Genomic DNA, 15,537 nt, shown 5'->3' with positions numbered 1-15,537 from the left:
TGAGCCAACTGTCTTCCTGACACAACGAGGCCTCCCAGGGGCCCAGTGGTTCCCGTTATTTTCAGAGTGCTGAAACTCGGGGTGTGACACGCGTTTGTCTGGGGGCTGGGGAGCCCGCCCCTCCTTCCCGCAGCTGTGCAGCCTGGAGGCTGAGCTGTGGTGGTCGGGGGGCTGGGGTAAGGAGAGACAGCAGGAGAATGGTGCAGATCAGGCTGGTGGCTGCCTGGGGACCAGGCAACACCCAAGAGGATCTTAATAATTACTCTACTTAGAGCCAAAGCATCTACTCATGATCGTAGGTTCCGGCCTCAAGCCTGCGCGATAACAACGAGAGAGGTTACCTGGACAATCCATGTGACTTGAGGGAGATCCAAGCCCCGAGCTGCAATATCCTTCAAAACAGAAAAGAACAAAACATGGCTTAGGATGGAGTTTCTCAACCTTTTTGGGGTCCTGGGCCCATTTGATGATCCAGTGCAAACACTGAGGGCTCATCCCTGGGAATGTGCACAGGCGTGCATACAACTTCAGGAACCCACTGGTGTCCACCTGTGGGTAAAATTCTGCTTTAGGGATGAGTTCTACTGAACCTGTGGTGAGGCAGCCACAACCCACTTCACTGCAAAGTATCACCTGCACGCAGACCGGAGAACTGGAACGAGTCACGGGCTGCTGTGTCGTGTTAAGAATTCAGAGAACTGCTGGCATGTTTTACATTTTATCTGAAATACCCCTTTATGGTGAACACGGTCATGGGTTATTGCCCATGCCTGGTCTTATCAGCAATGCTGAGCGATAATGTGCTTTGAGGCAGGATTCTGGAAGGTCACCCCGAGGTACGTCCTCATGGGGGTGAGCCCCAGAGTCACTGACCGAGGACGCTGCTCATGGGCCTTGGAGAGCAGGAAGGACCGAACGATGCTCCCTCTTCTGATAGGTGGTTACAATCAGAACACCGGCCAGAGATTTAAACAGACACAAAGTATAAAAGCAATGGAGACTGCTTTTTTCCTTTGAGCTGGCCACTGTCTCAAGAGCAAAGACTCCGCTCTCTGGTATGTCTGGCCACTCTGGCAGGGAGACTGGAAAATGGGAATCTTTCCATCTTTGGCAGTAAACACACAGCCAGCATCCACCTCCAAGGGCAAGCCACACCAAGAGCAGCCCCAGGCAGCAGGCTCTGAGCACTCGCCGTACATGAGAACACTGTACCTGCGTCATCTAGACTCATCGTCAAAATAACGCCTCAAAACAGAGGGGAACCAAGATTCAGAGAGGTTAAGTAACTTGTCCAGGGACACAAAGCTAACAAGCAGAGGGTAGCCCGCCCACCCAAGTCTGCTCTTTTCCAAGACCAAATTACACTGCACGGTTCCGCCATCAAAGAAGATGCTGTGTCCCGTATACACGGTGGGAATGCAAAATGGCGAGGAATCTGGGGATATCCAGAAAAATTACACATGCACTTGCCCTCTGACCCAGAGCGATCTCCCCTCTAGAAATCCATCCCAAAGGTACACTGGTGAAAATGTAAATGACCGATGCACAAGGCTATTCATTTCAGCACTGCTTATGACTGCTGGTCTGGTGAACACCCCAGTGTCCAGCAGGAGACAGGCTGAATAAAACATGGCAATAACCACCACACAGAACAGAGCTACAAAAAGATGGAGGCACCACCACACTGATATGGAGAACGTCGGGGCTACATTTTGAGTGCAAACAGTATGCTTTTGCATAAGGAGTGGAGAAAATACAAATATACTGGGCTCATATTTCAAAAGGAAATACTGGAGGGAAAAACCCCAAAGCTTATCAAAATAGTGAGCTACAGGGAAAAGAAGAGAACGGGGGGGAGGGGACCAGGATGGGTCCTGTACGCCGTTAAGGCCCTTATAATTTTAACCCTGAGACCATGTTTCAATGCAATTAAAAAGGAAGACAAGCTGCTGTCATGCAACAGGAAGGACAGAGCGTCACCCATGACATATTCTTGCCAAAACACAAACAAAATCCTAAGACTGGAATCTAAACGAATGTCCACACCTACTGCGGGGAGGGAAGAACAAGGTAAACAGCACCTTAAGGACACAACTAGGCAAATGCGGGATGCGGGGTATTTATTCTAAAGAACAACAGTCTTTCTTCAGCTAAAAAATCCAGGGAACAAAAAGGAGGGTAATAAAAATAGAAGACTTCCCTGGTGGTCTGGTGGTTAAGAATCTGCCTTACAATGCAGGGGATGCGGGTTCAATCCCTGGTCCAGGAACTAAGATCCCACATCCCATGGGGCAACTAGCCTGCAGGCCACAACTAGAGAGTCCGTGTCCTGCAAAGATTCTACGCGCTGCAACTATGAGGGGGCTGAAGCACCCAAAGAAATACATAGAAGACGTTAGGCAGATGGATAAATGGACAGACGGACAGACACTCCAAGAACACCTGGAAGGAGGTTCACCAAACTGTCAGCTGTGGTTATCCCCGGGTCCAGAGGCTTGGGGGCATTATAGGCTACCGCTCCAGTATACTTGGCCTTCCCTGTGGCTCAGCTGGTAAAGAATCCACCTGCAGTGCAGAAGACCTAGGTTTGATCCCTGAGTTGAGAAGACCCCCTGGAGAGGGAACAGCTGCCCACCCCAGTGTTCTGGCCTGGAGAGTTCCATGGGCTGCATAGTGCATGGGGCTGCCAAGAGTCGGACACGACTGAGTGGCTTTCACTTCCACTCTTTGCAGTTTCCTGTGTTGTCTGCTTCATTTTTCTTTTGACAATGAATGTATATATTATTAACCCCATTTTTATTATAGAAAAATTTAAACCTACAAAAAACCCACAAGAATAGTACCACGAACACTTGTCAACCCTTCCCCCCGATTCACCAACTGCTAAACTGTCACATCTGTTTTTTCCTCTCTGTACAGTCACATTTTTCAGAACCCCCCGAAAGGAAGTTGCAAACATGATGACATCTCGGCCCTCAAACCTCAGCACAGATCACCTCAGTGAGAGGACATTCTCCTACCAGTCGCAACACTGTGGGCACACCCAAGAAACTTAGAATAACTTTATTTTCCAGTAATCAGCCCATCTTCAAGTTTCACAATCTGTACCTAAGATGATTTTTATAATAGGTCAGTGAAAAAGTAATTGTGATTTTAAGTCATTGTAACTAGGCTCAAACACATCTTTATTAATCAAAATAGGAACCACTGAAATCAACACATTTTTGCCAATGAGAAATAAGTTTGTTTATTTCTGTAGTGTAAAAATTTGTGCTTCGGGATTCAACAAACTCTTGGAAAGCATTCTCTGCCTTCTGTTGGTTGTGGAAGTGTTTTCCCTGCAAAAACTTGCTGAAATGCTTGAAGAAGTGGTGGTTTGTTGGCAAGAGGTCAAGTGTACATGGCGGATGAGGCAAAACTCCGTAGCCCAATCTGTTCAACTTCTGAAGTGTTGGTTGTGTGATGTGTGGGCGGACATTATTGCAGAGAACTGGGTCCTTTTTGTTGACCAATGCTGACTGCAGATATGGCAGTTTTCTGGACATCTCATCAATTCGCTGAGCATACTTCTCAGATGGAATGGTTTCACTGGGATTCAGAAAGTTGTCAATCAGACCAGTAACAGACCATCAAACAGTGACCAGGACCTTTTTTCGGTGCAAGTTTGGCTTTGGGAAGTGTTTTGGAGCTTTTTCTCTGTCCAACCACTGAGCTGGTTATCACCAGTTGTCATATAAAATCTACTTTTCGTCATACGTCAGAATCTAATCAAGAAATGGTTCACTGCTGTTGCATACAGTAAGAAAAGATGACACTTCGGAATGATTAATTTTTTTTGATTTGGGGTTAGCTCATGAGGGACCCACTTATCAAGCATTTTCACCTTTCTAATTCGCTTCAAATGCCTAATGACCATAGAATGGTCGACAGTGAGTTGTCCCACAATTTCTTGTGTAGTTTTAAGAGGATCAGCTTTGAAGATCCTCTCAATTGGTCGTTTTCAACTTCTGATGGCCGGCCACTGTGCTCCTCATCTTCAAGGCTCTCGTTTCCTTTGCAGAATCTTGAACCATCACCGCACTATACATGAGTCAGCAGTTACTCGGCCAAATGCATTGTTGACTGCAACTTGTCTCTGCTGCTTTATGACCTATTTTGAACTTGAATTAAGATTCTTAACTGCTTGAATTTGCTTTTTGTCTAACAACATCGCCCTAGTCTAAAATAAATATAAAATACGCAAGTAGTGTCATTAGCAGAAAAAACATAAAGTGAGAAATGCACATTAAAATGATGTATAACGTTACATTTACTTAAGAATGCATCCCAACATCAAAGAGCAAAGTTCAACAATGCAAAACTGCAATTACTTTTGCACCAACCTTAATCGTTTTCCTTCCCTAACCCTGGACTAAAAGCCTAGATCACTGTGTTCTATTTTTATTACAGCCATCTAGCCTTCCTTATTGTACTGTTCATGGGGTTCTCGCAGCAAGAATACTGGGGTGGTTTCCATTCCCTCCTCCAGTGGACCACATTTTGTAAGAACTCTCCACTATGACCTGTCCGTCTTGGGGCACCCTGCATGGCATGGTTCATAGCTTCACTGAGTTATGTAAGCCCCGTCGCCACAACAAGGCTGATGCGTGAGAAGAGGGCAGCAGAGGATGACAGTCAGATAGCACCACCGGCTCAATGGACCTGAACGTGAGCAAATTCCAAGAGATAGTGGAAGACAGGGAAGCCTGGCGTGCTGCAGTCCATGGGGTCACAAAGAGTTGTACACGACTTAGCGACTGAACGACAGCCTTCCTTAACCTAGAATGGTGTATCCCTGCCCTTAACATTTACTTTTTTTTATAACAGTTTTTGAGGAGTCCAGCTGTCTGGAGGCACATCCCAGAATCTGGAGTTTGTCTGACTCCTTGAGGCAAGATTCAGGTAGAGCGTTCTCGCAGAAGGACACCACCAGGGTGGGGTGTGCCACCCAGCACTTGACCTCAGGAGACACAGTCTGTCCTATGTGGGGAAGCTGGGCTCAGTCGCCGCAGCAGGTGGCGGCCACCCTCCCCCTCCCTCGAGGAGGGCCCTTTCTCCTTGTGATGAGTGAGGGAAACCCTGAGACTGTTTCCCAGAACCCTCTGCCCAGTGGTTTTTGCATTGGTCGAGGCCGCTTGCCTCTATCAGTTGATACCCTGATGGCTACCAGACGAGGGCTTCCTAAGCCTACGACCGCTTCCATTTCATGACTGGCACCCTTCTGTAAAGGACAGCTCTTCTGCCTCTCCCCTCACTTTTCAGTATCACTAAGGATTTACTTGAATATAAAGCAGCTTTTATTTTTTTTTGGCCACACCATATGGCATGTGGGATCTTAGTTCCCCGACCAGGGGCTGAACCTGCACCTCCTGCACTGGATGGGCAGTCTTAACCACTGGATCACCAAGGATATCCCTATAAAGTTTCTTAAAAGCCAACTCAATGCAAAGTTCTGCAAGAACCACATTAAAACATCACTCCCTGATCTTCCAGGGTCAGAGCAGGGCCAGAGGAAGACACTCCCCGTCACCTGAGCAACCAGAACGATACTGGTGGGCAGGTCAGGGCGGCCTGCCTTCTTGCTGATTGAATCCCACCTGGATTGCAGTCCCCTCTGAAGGGTGGAAGAGGCTGCATTTGTGGGTGTTACGTAGATGTTTCATGTAGTAGAAGTGCGTCAACCACCCAGGAAGTGTTTCCTGACAGCTCCCAGGTGCCCTGAAAGCTGAAGGCGGATGTTCCGGGGCCAATGCCTCTGAGAACACAACTCAGAGTGTTCTCGACACAAACCAGTCACTGTCTTTAGAGAAACTGTCAGGCTCTTAAATCTGCAAAGCTCTCGTGAAGAAATGATTTATTTCATTTAGGCACTCTGCAGTGGGAGAGGCATGGCGACAATGGCTGTCTGAGATTTAAAGACAGGCTTTGTAAAAAATTTAATACTCATCGGTTTAGTAAATCCAACTAAGAAACACAGATGGAACTCTCACATAGCATGTGACGTTCAGGAAAATCACTCCGAGCACAAACACACTGAATCAGTGAGTCGGGGGGCTTGGCAGCCACCGCCATCAGACCATTCACGGTTCTCCCACTCGGGCTGGGCGAGCCAGCCCAGGACACCAGGCTGAGAGGCTTCCGCTTCCCATGACTCTGGGTGTTGGGGAGGGGTCACCTCACAGCCAGCCACTGCTTGGACTCAACCCTGCTGTTTCCTTCAGCAATTCTTGGCAGTCTTGGCCAGGGCTACACTGAGGGTCGGAGGGACGAACGGGGAGAACTGGACTCCAGGACCACCGAGGCAGCCATCCAATCTGGGCAAGTCAACTCTGCTCTCCAAGCCTCAGTTTACCCACCTATAAAATGGCTGCAATTGATTTATCTCCCCAAGTTGCTGTGATGATCCAGTGAGACAGTGGACATGAAGTGTCTTGAGAATCATTGATCTGAGTGTTCTGGCTGGTGATGAAGTAGGAACAGGCATGCAGGCAAAGAGGTGGGGCTGTCAAAGCTTCTGGGTTCTCTTCCCAGCTCACAGCCTGTCACCCGATGTGGGTAGAGGACCGTGGAGGAGGGGGAGACGGCTCCATCCTCCCGGATGCTGTAGCAGGACCAGACCAGACCAGGAGACTCTGACCTGCACAAGACGTAGCCGAGACTCCAGTTCTGTGCCCGCCCTCAGAACTTAAGATCCAACCCACCTATATTCCTTTAACCTAATTCAGACGAAAGAATCACTAAAGTCAGTTCTGAAAGACACTCGCGGGCGAGGCCTTGAAGGCCGTGGGCTGACAATTGGCTGCCTCCACGAGACCAAGGGGTACAGATGGAAGGCAGCTTGCTCAGGTGCCAGCCTGTCAGTTGGATTAAAATGACTCATTTATTTACCCAAGAACCTCACAAAGTGCTTTTACTAACAGAGAGAGGGGGCCTGTGGCTCTCTGAGCAAGGGACGCAGCAAATTCGCCTCTGCTGCCTTCCCGGCCTGCCAGAAGTCATTACTGCCGTGTGTGGAAAGCCATCAGCGGGTTCCGGGCCCCCGTCGTCCAGGTGACAGATTGGGCTGCGTAATCAGAGGGGGAAGGAGAGCGCGCAGAAGCTGTCAGAGGCGCGAGAGCTTGGCTGGAGCCGCCAGAAATCTGGCAACATGAGTTAGCGTAACTGAGTCAACAGCCGACCGTCTCCAAATGATCTTGCCATGAACAGGGATGAAATACGAGCGGAAAAGATAAACTTCACCTAAGAGGCATAGGCCAGAGAAAACCCAGAAAGTCTCCGTTTCTTGGGGACAGCGAAGGGACATTCTTGGGACATGTAGAAGCATCCTTTGTCTCCTGGCCACCTGGCACTGTGGAAATTTCCCAGGAGGAAAGGAAATTAAGAAGTCCAGAGACCTAATGGTGTGATTCAAGAAAAAAGAGGGAGAGAGAGCAGATGAAGGAGAGAAGCACGGGTGCTTTAGGTCTCTTCTGAAAAATAAGGCACGTGTGGACAACCACACACACTCCAAGAGAGGCTCAGCAGCGACGCGGGTGGAGCCGAAAGGGCCTATCCTTGCCGGGCGAGGGGAGGGGGGGCGTGGAGAAGGCCACATAACTGGGTACCACCAGGGACAACCAGGGAGGGCCACCCATCAGCCCTAAAACCAGAAGTCACATACTGGGGTTTCTCTTTCCCAACTGCTCGATTTAACAGTGATGTTCAAAACCTCTGGCTTCGGGTAAATGCTTCACTATGAGCCAAAGGAATTAGCATGAAGGTAAGCCCATCTCCTCTGTCTGGTTCTTCTGATTTCTTAATTTCATTGAGGAAAGTGGACTCTGAACTTTCAAATGACTCCTTCCTGCTAGTACTTTGCTCCCTCCTTACCTTGGCTTCTTTAGATCCAGTTTTCTAGAAAAAGCTAGAAAATTACACAGAATTACATTCCAAGTATGTAAGAACTCTTCTTTTTCAGATTGGTCTCTCCTGCCCAAGTATCCTTTCACCTCTGCCCAGACTCCACGCCACTGCGGTCACATGTGTACCGAGAACTCATGTTATATAGTCATGTATCAGGTCCCAAAAGACTTCATGAAATTAAGACAGTCCTTGCTTTAAAGATGTTTATAATTAAACACATAGACACACACACCCTTAACTTCCTTCACCACAGAAAAAATACAATGGAGGGGAATGGAGAGTAGGAAGGTACTTTCTAGAAGAAAAGGAAACAGCAGAATTGTGAGCTTTCGTGTGGTTACACCAGAATTCCCAACCTTTCACACAAGACATTCAGCCTTTTGGCCTTGTTAAAAGAATCTTGGGAAAAATCAAAATGGCAAGAGAGACGGTACAAAGGCGGAAAGTCTCCACGCAACAGTTAACAACATGGGTCTCCTTTATGTGAAGACGTGAGTCTCCATCTGCCTTGTCCTGTGGCCCCACTGCTCATTAGCACCCAGGAGGCTCCCCGAGCGGTCAGAGCCTGGTGAGCAAGACCGCTGCCGAAGACGCAGTGACAACGCTTCCCCAACCCAGGCACCACCTATCACAGCCAGCGAGTCTCAGACGCCCCAAGTTTCAGGCCACAGCGACCACACGTGGCAGAAGAAGGAGGAAGACTGAGCAGGAATGAAGAACTTCATATCATCGGGGACCCGGGCTGGCATCCTGGCTTAGAAATGGAGGGAAACGAGCCCCCACCCGGCTCTTTTCCAGTCATTTCTTCAAGCAGAATAAAGAAGAGACTGGTAGAGGCTCAGCATACTGAACACGACCTGGACCAGCAAATGAACACTGAGGGGCTTAGAGAAATCAGATGATGGCAAGAGGGTGCTTTTCACATGGCACTGGGGCCTGGTAGGGGGCAGAGGTGTGGGGTGCCGCGTGTTGCCAAGCCAACAGTGCCCATCATCTAGCTGACACCCCTGCCTGCAGGCAGCAGCCAGGCTGAATAAGCAAAGCCACCACGTGCTGTGACCCCACCGAGAGCTGCGCTTCAGAAAATGATCTCTGCTTCCACAGAGCTGCTGGAAAGAGACAAAAACCAAAAACTGGACTTAAATACCTGGAGTTTTCTTTGAGACTTGGAGCTCACCCACATCTGTGAAATACACAGTTGTATTTGCTTACCTTGGGAGACTTGACAATTTCCCACCAGGGACATTTCCAGCATCTTAAGGGTCAAAGAAACCACTTTGTTCCAGTCCTAACCCAAACTCCAACACATGGGGTCTTGCTGCCTTCTGTTTTAACATAGGTGATCTCCAACGTTTACTCTTCAGATAACACCATGGATATGAAAAAATAAACTTATTCCCAATGAACACTTAAAAAAAAAAGTCACAAACAATCCTTTATAGGAATGTTTACGAGAATCCCATGGGTAAAACTGAATTTTCATTATTTTTTTATTGAGGTACAGTTGACTTACAATGTTGTATTAGTTTCTGGTGTAGAGCAAAGTAATTCAGTTTACGTGTGTGTGTGTGTGTGTGTGTGTACACACACATATATTCTTTTTTATATTATTTTCCATTATGGTTTATTACAGGAAACTGAATATAGTTCCCTATGCTACATAGTAAGAACTTGTTGTTCATCTATTTTACATATAAAGTTTGTATCTGCTAATCCCAAACTCCTATTTTATCCCTCCCCCACTCCCTTTTGATAACCATAAGTCTGTTTTCTATTTCTGTGAGTCTGTTTTGTAAATGCGTTCATTTGTATTGTATTTTAGACCCTACACGTAAGTGATATCATATCTGTCTCTCTCGGTCTGCCTATCTCACTTAGAATGATCGTCTCTAGGTCCACCCACGTTGCTGCAAACGGATGATTTCATTCTGTTATGGCTGAGTAGTATTCCCTAATGAACACGTATATTAATGTCAGCCTCAGTCTTTAGAAAAAGATATATATCAGGGATTCTCAACACTGATCCCCAAGTATCCACCCATTTAACCCACAAATACCAGTGCCTACTGCACACTGCTCTGTGCCAGACGCTGGGATAGGACTGCAAACAGCACACAGCCCCCGTCTTCACAAGCTTGTGGTTCGGTGGGAAGACACTGAGGCCAGTTGGGAGGAGCATCACTAAGAAACGCAGGGTGCCGTGGCAATGCCTCATGGGGAAGCACGGGGGCTTCTGTTTCCAGAAAAAATGACAATGAAGCTGAGACCTAAGAAGGGGTGAGTCTAAGTCAGGGTGGGGTGTCTCAGGAGGAGGGAATTCATGTACTAGAGCCCTGAGGCCAGAAGGAGCCGAGAGAGGGGCCTGTTTGGCTGAAGGATGTGGAATAAGAGGGAAGTGGGGACACAGGGGAAAGGAAGGGGTCAGGCTCCAGAAGTGTCAAGGGACATAGGATTCTTAACAAATTTCTGTGCCAAGTAGACTGTCTGGACCTATCTTCTCTTTACACCACATCAGGCATGTAAAGATGGTTTAGGATAAACACAAGCATCTGACTTGATGGGGATCATAAATACAAGGGCTACTTGGCCAGACTCAGACCTCCTTTGGAGGCAAGTGTTCCAGCAGTTGCTGCTCTAAGATCTGAATCATCAGGGCCAGCGGAACCACTGCTGGGCACACACACATGCACGCACACACACACACGTGCGCACTTGAGAATCGTCAGCAAGTAACCAGGCAGGCCTGTCTTGTAGATCATATGTACATACACACAAGTAACAAAGTTGTACTCGCCCACAAACTCTCCATTTAGAAAGAAAACCATCTCTATTACCTTCAAAACTAAACAGAAAACGAGGGTTCCTTTAAAAGTAATTGTAGTAAGTGAGGCCTAGAGAGGCCTTCAAACAGCCAACTGTCTTTGTTTCTACCTCCCACTTGTTCACGGGGTTACTAAATCCACGGTAAGATTTCATTACTGTATAGATACGAATTTCTCAAACAACCGCTGCGGATTAAGTTACATCTTTCGAGATGGCACACATGGGGAAGGCATTTTAATCTTGGGAGCGAGCAGCACCTTTGGTGAAGTGAGTCCCTGGAGAAGCGGGGACGTTGAAAGTGTGTTTCCAAGCTTGAAAGAGCACAAGAGATGTGCAGGAAAAAGGTCAGAGCGGTGCTGGAGAGGCCAGCTAACCACAATTGTGAAGACTGAGGCCAAGTGAAATGGCTCTGAAAACTGCAGGGCAAATGGCAGGTTTAAACAAGAGCACAGAGAATCTGTCCAAGCTCGTCTATTTTCCTTTAAGAAAAGGTGAGCAGAGGCAAGCAGAGTGATTTTGTTGTGAAAAGGCTTTCTCAGCTCTAATTACTCCCGATAGCTGTAATTTACAAGTTCTTGGTGGATAGAAATCACCAAGATTCACACATTTTCAGACCAACAGCTGCCACCATTAGTGAGCAAATCGCCGAGTCTTCTGGGCAGTGGCAGCCCGCTACCCATGGCAGTGGGGTGACAAACCAGGAGGGCAAGGAGACCAGCACGCCCAGTGGCTCCCAGGATCCCTGCTCCCGGTAGGGCCGCTGACTGCAAGGCAAACCGTCCAGAGACAAAAAACTGCAACCACCACCACCACCACCAATTTTCAACCTTCCCACGGAGCACAGAGCGATACATACCGTGCAAAAAAGAATGCCTGTTTTGGAATGCGTGAAATCTTGAAACACTGCTGTTCTTTCCTACAAAAACAAGAAAAAATAGGGTCTTTATAACTCAGCTCAACGCCAGCTAGGCAGTGGGCTTAGATTCTCACAAGTCTCCCGACTTCCTAATATTGTAACCACTTCGAGGCACAGAAAGGTTTTGCCAAGGAAAAGGAAGAAGTGGATTCTTCATATCATCCAACAAGACCCTGTTCCTACAGCACTAGGCTTCTTCCAGACAGAGGCAAATAATGGAGAGCAGCACGTTTCATTAAGATAATGCAGGGAGAGGGGCACACCCTCCAGAGATGGCCAACACTAAGAGTAGGGGTGCCAAAGGCAAGTGCCTGCCCTTGGAGGTCCCAACTCAGAATTTATTCTAACACCTTTTCTACAGGTGGTCTGGAGAATGAACAGCAACCAACCTTTCCTATAGAGAGATTTTTTTTTTAATTTATTTTTTAAAAGATTATAAAATTGTTAAGAACCATGTCTTAACTTGAGAAAAATATTTCAATTCAAAGGAAGAAAATGAAATCATCCCACCTCTCAAAACAAACCATACAACATCATGAGGCTCCCTCTGAGGGCTCCTACTGAGGGCTACCAGGTACCAGAGCTGGCCTGCGCTCTGTGTGTCTGAACGTACCCGATCTGCACAGGTACTGCCACCACCCCCCGTGCCAGTGGGAGAAACTGAGGCATAAGAGGTTAAGGAACTTGCCTCTTAATGTGCATCCGCTGTTAGTAAAGGGCTGAACTGGTTTCTGAACCCTGGGAGTTCATGGCTTCTCCGTGGAGTCAAAACCAAAAAAGTTCCTGAGAACCCATGAAACACCTTAAAGGCAGGACATGCTGTATGCAGATGTGGAGTAAGGAATACAACGACCAGACCCCTGAGGATTCAGCATGGCCATCAGGAGACAACTCCTTCAACAGCAGCCCCTCTCTGATGCTTGTAAAGTGTTGAGTTGGCCACTCAGGGAGACCACACTGAGATCACGTGGAACAGTGGGCAGGGTAACTAGCCAGGAAGACGTGATGGGCCCGGTTTTAGCTTAGTCCTCAGGACAAGACACTTCACTCGTGTTTAGAAAACAAAATGCAGAGACCCTCCCTTCAACCTCCTACCCATCTCACAGGGAGGATGTGATGGCTAAACACCTAACAAACAGGACAACACAAATAAAATACTAGGAATTATTAAATGATGAAAAAATTACTTTTTCTGAAAGAGAATAACAACAAGGATGGCCCCTGACATGTACTGAGCACTCGGTCTGCGCTAACTCAGTGAACCACCACAACTCCACAAGTCTGTTACCACTGTTCTCTCCACTTTAGAGGCCTGGGCACCGAGCACAGAGGGTTAGATGCTTCCCTGAGGTCACACAGCCAGTGGATGGCAGTCAGGCCCAGGACACGGGCAGCCTGCCCCAGCGCACACAGCTGTGAGATGCCCTGTCTGAAACACCCTCCCTGCAGGGTCTTCTGCTGACCTCTGCAAGTCCCTAGACCCTCCTGAGCCCACATTCAGCTTCTTCTTTACCCTCACACCTCCTCTGCAGGATGGCTCTGGAGAAAAGAGACCTAGAGGACTAGTAAACTGAGTTAAAAACAAACCATAAATGGCATTACATTATGAAATCAACAAACTCAACTGATTTGGGAAACCTGGAGGTAAAACTCAAAAGAGTTTACAAAACTCATTAAGGCTGGAATATTCAGGACATTTGGCATAGTCTTGTGTTAAGAAGCTGTGTCCTTGAGTGACCTTGAGTAACTTCATTTTTCTGAGCCTCCATTTCCTTAATTATTAAAACAAAAAAGCAATAACAAAAAGAGGGGCTAGACTTGACGGCCTTCTCTGGCTCTAAAAACGCTCTGACTTTTCTAAGGTGGTTCTAGTCAAACCGTCCTCTGCTTTCAGGCTCTCCATTTCCTCAGCTGCCTGGTAACCTCTCCTCTAGGACAAGCTGGCTCCCTCTTCAAGCCCTGCCTGTCCTCCCTGCCACAGTTTCAGCGAGCTCACCTCCTCCTACATCCTGCTCGACTCCTTGAATGGCTGGCTTGGTGACCAGCAGCAGAATGAGAGTGAACGCAGCTTACTACCTAAGTACCGAAGATGAAGAGAATGTTTCACTCTCCTTCCTGCTCAAAAATACTCGCCACGCAGAGCCCCCGCAGCCCCTGGTGCCCCAGCCCGAGTGCTCCGAGTGAAAGCTCTGCATCTTGTTGACAATGACAGCAGTCACGCTCAGCAGTACCATATGGGAGCCACGATTTAGCTCCATTAATGCTCTTAATTTGAAGACATCAAGCCCTAATTACACACTGGGTACTAAAAAGGCAAAAGCCTTCCCTGGTGCCAGCTACTTAGTGGTGCTCTGTTGCCTTAACAGCTGGCTGGGGCAGAGTCCAGCCAAGCCGGCCCGCGCGCTCTCTCAGGTGGAAGAGACCTGCTCCCGGACCAGAAGTGAAGGAAACGAGGGGCTCCTCACCCCGCCCAGGGACATGGCTGTGTCACGTTCCGTGGCTTCCAGCGGGTCGCACACTTTAGCCATGCTCTTCCCTGGCCCAGCAGGGTCCCGGTCCGGGGAGCCCAGGGCTCACCTCTTGCTCCAGGGCGCTGTGCAGCCGCAGGAATTTTAACGGCGTGGAGGTGGATGGCAAATGCTCTGGGGCCAGGGCCCCTGAGCCACTCAGCAGGGTCTGGAGGAAGAGGGTATAGTGGAACTCCACCAGCTCGCAACTTGAGAAGAAGACGATCACCTTCTGGTCTCTCTCAAACTGCATGGACACAAAGCGGGGGAAACACCACCACGCGTTTTTAAGATCAGGTGACGCTAAAATGAATCTCTCTGTAAAACACGTGGGCAGGCTGGCCCTGAACTGGAAACAGAGGTGACAGATGGCTTTGAATTATTTTTAAAAACAACACTGGTCTGCAAAGAATGCAGGACAGGAAAATGACATAGCTGCCACCTCAAACGGGCCTCCTGCATCTGAGAAAAACAAATATGCTTCAGAGCAAAGCTGCATGTGAGCTCGGCCTCCCTCACTCACTCGGGGCTTGCCACGCACAGCCCTCCCATGGGGACCCTGAGATCGCAGGCAGTCTAGAAGCTGCACCCTCAAGCCCTTCCACCTCCTATTTTCTCATGTACCAGAGAAAGTTATCATGTGAACCCAGTAAATACACAAATAGGATGAGTCTCTAAACCCACGCACACAGACCCTCGTATCTGGCTCACATCCAGCATGCTTCAACCATGTGCCATCTCCAGTGTCAGTCTAGGACTGGCCTATGAGGCACATCTCAAGTTGAACACACTGACCCCTGAGTCCTTACTGCAATTCTAGAACCACTGACTGAGAAGATCTCTGCTAAGGCCTGCACTCGCCACCACAGTGACGCTGGGAAACTTCCATGTGCATCTCGGTTCGCTGCCCTCCATGCCTGACATAAACAGCACTGTGGTCCTTTCAGGATCAGGTCAGGCCCAGCCCTCAGACCTACCTTGCACTTCTGCAGGATAAAGGCCGCCAGGCAGACGAGTCTCAGCTTGCTGGGGACCACCACCACATGCTGCTCGAGACCGGCTGGGATGGCGAAGCCGTCCAGCTCATCAGTCGCCTGTGGAGGAGAAGCTTCGAGAAAGGCTTCGCTCTCCGGGCTCGACACGTCATGGCTTTCATCCAGGACAGAGATGCTGACAGGGTCGTGTAAGCTGATGTCAGCTAGCCGTGCTACACCTTTGAGAGAAAGCGAGAAAGACAGAACAGCTGACAGGCATGTGCTGTACAACCGTCACATCTGCACACCCCCACCACCACACATCCAGGCTTACTAAGAAATCCCTGACGGGTACCCCCAAATACTAACACTGATC

The 15,537-nt window shown here is 48.5% G+C and overlaps 1 protein-coding gene across 1 annotated transcript in view; it reads right to left on the bottom strand.

Annotated features, from left to right (window-relative positions):
• DDX31 (DEAD (Asp-Glu-Ala-Asp) box polypeptide 31) overlaps nucleotides 1-15,537 on the bottom strand; it is a gene marked incomplete at its 3' end in the record, with an annotated part of 74,349 nt that overhangs the window by 38,275 nt on the left and 20,537 nt on the right. The window contains 4 exon segments of the mRNA XM_010856771.1: nucleotides 342-392; nucleotides 11,621-11,680; nucleotides 14,258-14,434; nucleotides 15,165-15,400. Of these exon segments, the coding sequence (XP_010855073.1) occupies nucleotides 342-392; nucleotides 11,621-11,680; nucleotides 14,258-14,434; nucleotides 15,165-15,400 (524 nt within the window).

This window comes from Bison bison, unplaced genomic scaffold (assembly GCF_000754665.1).
Source record: "Bison bison bison isolate TAMUID 2011002044 unplaced genomic scaffold, Bison_UMD1.0 scf7180017864375, whole genome shotgun sequence".
NCBI classification, from domain to species: domain Eukaryota; kingdom Metazoa; phylum Chordata; class Mammalia; order Artiodactyla; family Bovidae; genus Bison; species Bison bison.
The sequence above is the reverse complement of the archived record's forward strand: the minus strand, read 5'-3'. Positions and strand labels throughout refer to the sequence as shown.